This window comes from Mus caroli, chromosome 7, assembly GCF_900094665.2.
Source record: "Mus caroli chromosome 7, CAROLI_EIJ_v1.1, whole genome shotgun sequence".
In the NCBI taxonomy this organism is placed as follows: Eukaryota; Metazoa; Chordata; class Mammalia; order Rodentia; family Muridae; genus Mus; species Mus caroli.
In genome coordinates, this window is record NC_034576.1 from 67617639 (window position 1) to 67628680 (window position 11042).

The 11042-nt window shown below is 43.1% G+C and overlaps 1 protein-coding gene across 1 annotated transcript in view; it reads right to left on the reverse strand.

The window, feature by feature from the left end:
• Fam189a1 (family with sequence similarity 189 member A1) overlaps nt 1-11042 on the reverse strand; it is a 401022-nt gene that overhangs the window by 96668 nt on the left and 293312 nt on the right. The window contains exon 3 of the mRNA XM_021167781.1: nt 1024-1134. Within this exon, the coding sequence (XP_021023440.1) occupies nt 1024-1134 (111 nt within the window). The remainder of the gene's footprint in view (nt 1-1023; nt 1135-11042) is intronic.

Consider the following 11042-nt stretch of genomic DNA (forward strand, 5'->3'; position numbering starts at 1 on the left):
AGAGAGAGAGAGAGAGAGAGAGAGAGAGAGAGAGAGAGAGAGAGAGAGAATGCTTCCATAAGATTGGGCTGTATGTAGTCAAACCTGTAGGGCACTTTCTTAATTAGTGATTGATGTGGGAGAGCCCAGCCCATTGTGGGTGGGGTCATTCCTGAGCTGATGGGCCTAGGTGTCATAAGAAAGCAGGCTAAGCAAGCTATGAGGAGCAAGCCAGTAAGCAGAAACCCTCCATAGCCTCTGCATGAGTTCCTGCTTCCAGGTTCCTGCCTGGTTTGAATTCCTGATTTGGCTTCCTTCAGTGCATTGAGATTCGGGATATGTAAGCCAAATAGTCTTTTCCCCCAGGCTGCTTTGGCAATGTTTCATCATAGCAACACTAACCTTAATTGTGAAGCATACATACTCTTTCTCTCACATATACACACACACAAACACACACACACACACAGGCACACACATACATACTCATACACACACAGGTGCATGCACACACACATATAGGCACACACATACATTCTCATACTCACCACACACACATACACACATAGGCACACACATTCATGCTCATACACACATAGGTACATGCGCATGCACGAGCACACACACGCACATGCACACACTCAGACAGAGGGAAACTAATTGCAGTAAGTGCTTGTCTGCAATCCCAGGACTTGGGAGGCAGATGTGGGAACACTGTCAAAAGTCTGAGACTATCCAGCTCTACATAATGAGTTCCAGGCCAGCCATGGTTACTTAGGTGAGATCATTCCTCAACAGGGGGGGCGGGGGGGGGACAAAAGGAATAATTTACATGCGTAAGTTCTAATCAGGATAATTTATAGACATGAGACAGGAACCAGTGTGACTGAAATTCCCTAAGCAACTAAAAAGCTAATGAACGGATAGGACTTTCCCTGAGACGTGAAGAACACAGTACAATTAGCCCTTAAACGTCTCCCCACACCATCCGAGCCTCTGACCTTTCCAGAAGGTTTTCACAGGAAGAAAACCTTCACTACTCACCAACTGGCAGCCTTCGAGAGAGCTGACGAGCTGGGCGTTCTGGCAGGAGAGGATGGAGCCGGCCAGGTTGAGCATCACGCACACTGCCGAGAGCAGCATGAAGAAGGTAATCTGGAAGCCAACCAAACACAAATTGATTACCCACTCGGCGAGCCGAGGAGAGAAAACGGCTTGGCTTTACAGACGTTAGCTTAATGAAGTAATTACACCAACAATATTTATGTTTTAGAGGAAAATGTGATTGTTTCTCAAGATGTCACCTTCCTATTACTCTGAATAGCAAAAGTGAAAGCACTGAGAAACCACGGCAAGTTACCAGGACTTTCTTTGGAACCTACAATTTTAATTTTAGAAGCTAAACCTGAAAATACTATACATTCCAGGCACTCAATGGGAACATGCCAGAACTTATTAAACAAAACCGAGGGAGAGGGCTGTATTGATTAGAAGGATGTTAAATTGATTTTGTTTAGTTTTTAGTGTGGAAAATTTTGCACATGTGCAGAAGAGAAAATGTAAAGAGGCCCCGGGCACTCGTCACCTAGCCTCAGGAATCAGCCAACTCTGCGCCAGCTGTCCTTCAATGCCTCGTCCATGGGGAATATTCCGCCATAAATGGAATCCATATAATCCCATCCCTAAATGATTCAGTGTGTATTTCTAGAGAATTGTGAGCCATTCCTGAAAATATTACTGAGTTACTGTTGTCAAGCATGTTAAAAGTAAACACTTGTTAGTATTGAGTTCTAGAACTGCTTATCCTGCTCTGAGTCAGGTCACACAGGATACATTGTAACCGTTATGACTCTTCCCTCCTCCTCCCTCCCTGGCTCCTCCCTCCTCTCTTCTTCTCTCCACACAGGGTTTCACTACTTACCCCTGTCCAGCCTCGAACTCACAATCCTCCACCACCTGCCTCCTAAATCTTATATCTATGGGTTTTCACCTTCCTGTTTTTTTCCTTAAAATTTACTGAAGAAACCAATTCATCAGCCCCATAGAGTGGATAACCAGGCCGAGTCATAAAATACCCTATTTTGCGATCAAGAGTAATCTAAGGCTAATATGATCAAAAGCAGGGAGCATGTCAGGAAAACTTGATAAAAGAGGTGAAAAAATACTGACTGCCAATGGTTCCTAGTGCACCCTTCTGGGCTCCTTTGCCCTTCATGGTCATTATGCCATTTCAAACCATTCTGAGCTACAGAAAATGGACATCAGTTGGAATGACTCCTGGAAATGCAAATGTAAAGACATTTTGTCTGGTGGAATGGAACTAATTGTCACCCATGGCTACCAGCAACTTTTACATCTACTTCTAAGTGTATTTTAGGGTTACGGGATTCAGGACAGCCCGTGCAGACAGTGTTTGAATTTCTAATACAAGTGCCAAGAAAATGTATTGGTTCTGTCTTGAGATCGTAAGTTTTATCATCTTTAACCTATGTTTAGCATGATGTTTAAAGATGCTTCCTGAGCAATAACTAGTAACTAGTAACTTCACTGTGTGTGTGTGTGTGTGTGTGTGTGTGTGTGTGTGTGTACTGCGTCATTAGGATCCATGGACTTCAGTTCAGTGAACATGTTTCAATCACGTGCATCACTATACACTCAAGTTGACCCCTGGGCTCTTAGGGTTTATGGGCTTCAACTTCTTGCTTGCTCCACGGTTCTTCGGGGCCACCAGGGCTCACCTTACACACTTCCTGCCTCAGACCTGGAATAGTGTAGGCACCTTTCAATGAGAACAAGATTTAGATGCCACAATTCTTGTGTGCAAGGTGTTCTTCGCTCTTTTGATGGTCATTATTTTCAACTTTTCAGTTGCCAGGCATGCCTTGAGTTTATACTGACATTTCTGAATCAAATAGGAAGCTTTTAACCTAACCTATCCATTCTAGGTCTGCATCTCCTTTCAACCATGCCAGAACCCTTTGTCTTCAATATAATTGTGGTTAATTTCACAGCTCCATAAGCAGCCTCGAACTACCTTACAACCGCCAAAACACACCATAGAGACAGTTTAAGATGGAGATCTCTTTGCATCTTTAGAAAGCATTCTACCAAGAACAGTTAAAAGCATTTCGTTGTAAACCCATATGTCCTCTTCTGTGGGAGCCGGGCTCCCTTTTCGCTGTTCTGTTATGGTTTCTAACAATTCATGGTATTTCTGGTTTCCAGAATAACTGACACAGATGAAGGAACTGACCCTTCCCTGGAACACTGAGCAGGTGGTAAACAGTTGTAAGATTTAGAGTCAATCTTAAGTTAGGTTTATATTGTAAGTGATCATCCTGATGTTCATTTCCTACAGATAAGAGAAGAACTGTAGACCCCTCAACTCGACACCACTCAGCAGCTGTTGGTCTGCCCCTTGCTTCTCTGGCTTCCATGAGCAAAGGGGCTTTCAGTCAAGCAGCCAGACAAACCAACCTTCTGCTAACACTGGACATTTTGAACACTCCAGGGACACTGAAGAAACTACATGGAGATCACAGCTCTTTACTCTGTCTCCTGAAGATGCAGCCCCAGTCAGGACTATTTCAAATAACTCATACCCAGTCTTTTGCTACCATAAGCCTTGCTGAACAGGCAGCCATTTGTTCCCAGGCCAGCGGAGGAACACGTTTCCCATGGTCTAATAGGACTATTGTGACCAGTGGAAGAGACACTGTTGTGATTGGTGCCAATCTTTATTCATCTGAGAAATTTGCTGTGATTAGGGCAAGGACCGTTTCTCTGGCTGTTCTATCAGCACAAGTAGCTGGGGACACCTTCCTGACACCTCCCCTGCTTTTGCAACATTAGGCCTGGTAAAGGCTTCTCTTGTTGCCTGTTTTCAATAGGGTGTGCTATGTCGGTAACACATAGGAAGAAAAGACGAAGATAGAAGCACCAGAAACAGTGGAGTGGTGGTGAGGGCAGAGGTACCGGCACAGTACCAGTAGCGATGGTGGGCACAAGAACACTAAGTTGCAGGATTATCTAGTGGCCACCTGTCTGGCTCCTGTAGAAGAGTCAGAGGTGAGCAGCTCGCATGCTCGGCTGCAGAAGCAGCAGACTAGCTACCTATTTCACAGCTGAAGAAGAGGCAGGGCAGAGCCATTAGCAGGCCAAACTGCAGAAGCACCAGAGTGCCCGGTTGCATCGATAGCTGCAAGAGATGCAGAACTGCTAGACAGTGGCAGCAGGTAAGAGCAGCTATGGACCTCTCCTGAATGGCAGAACTATGACAGTAACCACAGTCCCAGGAAGCATCTGAAGAGTCCCAGAGAGTAGCCATAGCAGGGACAAAGAGATGACAGGGTAGCAAGAGGGTAGGAAGCTGGGGCTGAAGGACAGAAGGCTGTAAAGAGAGAGAAGATAAAAAAAAATGTAGGCTCTGGTGACAGAAGAGTCCCGGAGTTCTGTGACAACTTTCAGCAAAGATGTTAGACCTCCCAGGGTCAGGAACTGTGTAGTACTGATCTCTGTCAAGGGCTGAGAAATCCTAAGGGCTGAGGAATTCTAGTGTCTAGGACCTGTCCAGAAACTGCACCAATGGTCACTAGTAAGGGCAGAAAAATCCCATCTTCCTGGAGCCACACAATGGCCCTAACAAAAGAGAAGAGCCCTACTACCTGAGGCCTCAACACAATGTTAACACTAGCTCCTGCTGCGGCTGCGGCTGCTGCTGCTGGGGCTGTCCTCAAAAGCCTAAAGATTAAGACACCACCAAACCCCAATACTTGAGGGGCTTTTTCTTTCCCACCTGTACTTTATATCTGAGCAGAGCAAGCAAGCTAATTGGTACTGGGCATTGATTCAAGGGTCCCAACAACGTTCAACGAAAAGTTACAAAACATAGGAAGAAACAGTAAATTATGGGAACTCACAGCCATTGCCACACAAAGCATCTACAGACAGCTCAGACATGGTGTTTTAGTCGAAAACCTCTTAACCCTCAGTGTTCTGAACATGCCTCAGGAAACCCAGGACATAGAACTAAACCAAATTAGGAAAATGATAGATAAGATGGTGTTAATGCAGGGGAGTACAAAAAGAAAAGAGACAGAAACTGAAGATAGAGAGCGACATAGTTGAACGGAGACACAAAAAGAGGGCAGCTGTAGACAAGGGAGAAGAGAAGCTAAGAAACCTCCAGAATGTACTAGCCATAGGTGCAGACTACTGATGGCAGGTCTAGGGGAAGCAGGGAAAGACAAACTGGATCTGAAGGTCTCAGGGCTAAAATCTCCTGGTATCTGCTGAAGGCATGCTTGCATATTCCAGTTGCCCCAGCAACTCCAGGCAGGGGACTTAGAGAACCACAACTGAACACAACAAAACCAAGCGAACAGAGGCCAATGGTGTGATGGGAGGCTTGCAACAAGATGAAACTCTTTCCTAAGGAAGTAAGATTAGTAACTGACTGTCCTTTAGACACCACGCAGGTGACAGGAAGTGGGATAATACATTTACAGTTCTAAAAGGAAAAAAAAAACCAACAATAACAAAAAGAAAAACAATCTGCCAACCCAGAATTCTATATCCTGCAAAACTAGCCTTGGAAATTGAAGGTGAAAGCAAGACACTTTCAAATAAATAAGCTAGTGCTCAAAAGCAGAAAGGTATGGCTGGCAAGAAATCTCACAGGGACTCTTTACCCTGAAATGACAACCTACTAGAGTCTAACTAAAGCCATACAAAGAAATGTATTGTGTTAAAAGGATAATTACATGTTTAATCTATTATTTCTCTTTTGTTATTGTAGATGGTGTAAAAATGAATTAAACAAGTCAATGGTCACACAATATTAAAAGATGTGATAAGGAGGGAGTGGAGTCAATAAACATAAAGTTAACAGACACTGCTGATATTAAGTTGGGACGAGATGATCAGAGGCTTAAGGTGTTGCTAAGGTTTGGATTCGAGTTATGCCCCAAAGGCTGGTGACTTGAAGCTTGGCTCTTGGAGTCAATACTGGGAAGTGATGGATGTTTAAGAGGTGGAGCTAGGTGGGAGATTCTTGGGCCTTTGTGAACACTGACCTTGGAAAGGATCGACAAAGTTCCTGAGCAAACCCAGTTAGTTTCTTTGAAAGTGGATTGCTAAAAGAGAAGCCTGGCCTTCTGCCCTCTGGCTTCCTGCCTCTCCAGGGTATGCCTTCTCTTTGCAAGTCTCCTCAGGACACCATACATCATCAGGGTTTTAGCAGAAGCTGAACCCAGAGGGCACTTCATCTTGGACTTTTCTGCCTTCAAAATTGTGTACAAAGTGTCCAGTATCGGATACTTTGTTATAGCAATTGAAAAATGATCAATATACATGTTAACTATAACTTTCTAGCTTACCCCTGAAAAGCAATGAAAAGATATGCATCAGGGTCTGGAGAGATGGCTCAGCAGTTAAGAGCACTGGGAGGACCTGGGTTTGGTCTACAGCACCAAATGGTGTCTCACAACTATCTGTAACTTCAATTTCAAGGGATCTAACACACTCTTATGGCCTCTATAGGCAATGCACACATGATACATGTGGTACAGACATGTAGGCAGGTAAAAAAACCCCATAGGCACAAACAGATAAACATAAATAAACAACAGGGTACTTAATTAAGATAGTGAACAGATATAATAGGAAATAAAATAACACACTAGGAAAATTTATCCAACCAAAATGAAATAATCATTGAAAAGAATGGAAATATAAAATATATACAAAGCAAATGAGATTGTAGAAGTAATCACTTAAGCCATGGTAGTTTAAATTTTGATTTGCAGTCAGTGATGGCACAGTATGTGTCTTTTAAAAAGAGATCTAAATTATATGTTGCAAAGCAGGACTAACTTTAGGTACAAAGACACAAACATTAAAAAAAAATGTTTAAAAGGACAGCACAAGAAAATAGGTCTGGCCATTAGCGAGAGAGTTAGTGAGGCTACACTAATGCCTTCAAAACAGATAAGGTGTGAAAAACTGTTACAGGGACCATAAAATGTGCAGTAATGCAGAAGGGGAAAAATCTAATTCATAAAAATAGGCAACTACAAACATATGTATCAAAACAACCACATCCTCCAAATGTGAATCAAACCAAGACAGGACTGACACTTTCATAATTTATTTTTATGATAAAAATGTCTACATGGAATACCAATAAAGAATAAGGACCCAGAAATATCATAGGCAACGAAGACTGATAGAGATAAAGGACATCCCAACCTCGGGGACATATGAACTCACCAAATAAAGACCGGTGAGATCTAGGCTCTGCCTGCAGAAGGCAGGTGGTTCTCAATTCACTGGGAAGGACTGGGTCCAGGTAAAGCACCTTCCCTCACTAACAGGACGTAATGCCAGCAGTCAAAACAGAACCCAAGTGTGCCAATTAGCCAGACACCCCTAAGCAACCAGTATGTCAAAGAGGAACTCACTAGAAAACAAGAAAAAGAAATCTTTACAATAAAAGAAAGAAAAGCGAGAACCACCACAAAGCATGTGGAATCCAGGAAAAGCTGTGTGCAGAGAGATTTCAGGCAGTAAGTATCTATGTCCAAAAGAAAAAAGACCTATGACAAGATTCTGACATTTCAAAGTAAAGAGTGAAAAACTAAAAGAAAATGAATAGCCCAACCCTCAGGAGCAGGAAAATAATACAGAGCAGATTAGAGGCAAGTGAAGTCCATGTAACAATAACAACAAAAATACTAGATATGGGCACAGAGAACCAATGTTGGGTATTGGCAAATATTACCAAAATTGGCAAGCCTTCAGCTGAAGAAAAAGAGAGAGAGAGAGAGAGAGAGAGAGAGAGAGAGAGAGAGAGAGAGAAGATCCACATGAAATTGTTTTAAAAAACGGAGCTATTAATACTGGACCCACAGAAATCTTAAGGATTTTTTAATATTAGACAAATGTGTTCATATGATAATGTGTTCACTCATAAGTTAAATATGAATGTGAAATTGGCAAGTTTTGAGACATAGAGATTTTCCTCTTGACCAATTCAGCGGGTGCTCCTCTGTGTCCCGTAAGCCCTCATCCACAGCCCGTGAGACGTGAATGGAACGTGACAGTCTGGTAGCTCTGGACACAGCCCTGGGATGGAACGAATTCTCCTTGGCATGACCACTGAGCAAGGTCTCCACAGACTGCTTTTTGTTCCAGGGCAGCTGGAAGATGGAGCCTTGCCTCCAAGAAACTGGGATATTAGCAGGAGCCCAGCTTTCTGAACAAACAGAGATGAAACTCTTACACATCAGGTCTCACTTCTGATTCTGAAATAAGATCCCTCCTCAATGCACACTCACTCTTCCTAACTCTGTCTTCAAAATGCCCAAGTCTCCCCTCTACAAGTTCCTGACCCCTCAACAATAACATAGCGTCAATGACAGTGTGTCCTTACTATCTTAACTGGTGTTTGACTTCAGCTTGGGCACAATGACTCAAGAACAATTAGAAGGGCAGTGAGATGGCTCAGACAGTAAAATCCTCAACCATGCAACCCTGAGGACCTCAGTTTGTTCCACTGAACCCAAGGAAAAAGTCAGGTCTGTAATTGCAACACTCCTGTGGAGAGATAGGAAGTGAGAATATGGACGTGAAGCATCTCTGTGCAGAACAAATGCAGAAGTCACAAAGAGGAAGCAGAGAACCAACTTCTCAAAAGCTGTCCTCTTCCTTCACATGTGTGGAAGCTTCAGCACACATGTATATATATGTGTGTGCACACACACACATTCATACACACATACATTCACATACATACACACACATAGACTCACATACATTCACACATATACACACATCTTATACACACCACACATACATGCACTCATACAGATACCACATACATACATGCACACACACACACTACATAGACACATACCACCACATATACAATACACATGTGAACACGTACTCCTACATACACACCATACCAGATACACACATATAAACATGTATTCATATATATTCCATGAATAGACACAGCATGCATATGTACATACATACATACATATATACATACACACACACCACACATAAAAGTAAATGGTAGTGAGGAGAAGCTGCTAATACATTCACAAGAGATTAAACAGAAATCAAAATCCTAGCAAAGACTAAAAAAAGTTCAGCCCTCCCCTTCATTTCCCAGTGAATTGTCCTAAGCACTTAAAGAGTGAATCACAATCCTACTTTTTCCAAACTTGGAGGGAAGGGAACACTTCTTAACTTGTCACACAAAGCTGTCTTTATCATGAAACCAAAGTCAGGCAAAGAATGCTGTAGACAAATAAACAGCCATGGAGACACACAGAAAACCCTCAACAGATACAAAAAGATCGTAATTATATGCAGTGCATACTCTGGTCCAAACGCAGCAGAGCTAGAAATGGACAGAAGACAGTGGGTCCACACTACAGCCAAGGGGGCTCTGTTTCAGAAGAGCAAGAGAGTCAGTGTGAGAAGCAACACAAACTGAAAAGGAGAGGCATCCCAGCATTCCAGCAAATACAAAACTCATCTCTCTCGCTATGAGAACCCATGTCCTTCTAAGGCACATCTAAAATATATGCAGATGATAGATTCTAAGGAGACTATGAGGAGACATGGGTGGAACATAATTACCCAAGCAGTAAAATGATTACACTGGCTTTCTCCGCATGGAATTTTCCAAATAAAGGAATTAAAGTTGGATTCCACCCCCCCACTCCCACCCCCACCCCTAGGTACAGTGCCATATACTAGTAATCCTAGAACATGCGGTGCTGAAAAAGAGGACAGCCTGAGCAGGCTGTTGCCACTGTTCTAGGTTGCTCACCAGGACTTAATGGTAAGAGCCTATTGCTGCAGATACTGAACACTTTAGTCACAGGAAACAGAGAAATCAAATTGATCTTGGCCAGGAAGCTTCCTCTGAGTTGGCTAGATTTGTAGTACTGGAAGGTGCCTGCCATGCAGACTGTGGGATCTTGGGAGGTCATCAAGCCTGACTCAGCTTTGGGCCCTGAGGGGTACAATAATGAGCCAATGACTGTCCTTAGGTGCAATAGTGGCACAAATGTTACATACGTGACCAACTGCTATCTGATTGGATTTAAATCCTGTGCACTGGAGGAAACACACGTGTAGCTCTGTAAATCTGGTCAAAATACCCATGATGGGGGTACTCACAGGCCCAGGTATGAATCTATTGCTATTATTCTGCTAAATGGGCATAGTATCCAAGTGTCCTCAAAGTTTATATTTCTCACCCTATAGATCAGCACTGTTTCCAAATTTCAACAGAGACGTTCTTTGTGTGGTAGATTGTGGCAACTACAGAAACTCACGATGGGGCAGAAGCATGAAGTGACTGTGGAGTGCTGAGCCCCAAATGAGACATCTATATCAGGATACCTTTCTCAAGGGCTTCAGGGACATCGCGGAAAGATAGTAGGAGCTAGAGGATGTGGTGGACTGGAGCAAACAGTATCTTCTAAACCCAAGAGGACCAGCTGCCAGGGGAGGAAAGACAGTCTGCTCTAAGGATGTAACCTGTGCTAGGTGAACTACACTCCACTGATTGACACCACACCCTACTGTGTATGGGCAGTACAAATTGAACTCTGTGTGTTAAAAGTATTTTTAGAGGACACCAAGTTGGGAGCGGATTTTGACAGAATTAGGGGGAAAGGGTGGGTGAATATATTCCAAATATATTATATACATATATGAAATTCTCAACAAATTATATACTTTAATGTATTCATAAATATCACTGAGCCTATATAATCTTATACAGGTGAGGTCCTTTCAAACAGTCAAAAGCATACAATAATTAACTAGTTCTTATACAATATGGCAAAAGAAAGTTCCTCAGCACATTTTTTGAGATTGGAATATTTTGTTTCTTGAACAATTCACTGTGTCAGCCATTAAAAGAGGAAAAGAGAGCCGGGTGGTGGTGGCACACACCTTTAATCCCAGCACTTGGCAGAGGCAGAGGCAGAGGCAGAGGCAGAGGCAGAGGCAGAGGCAGAGGCAGAGGCAGAGGC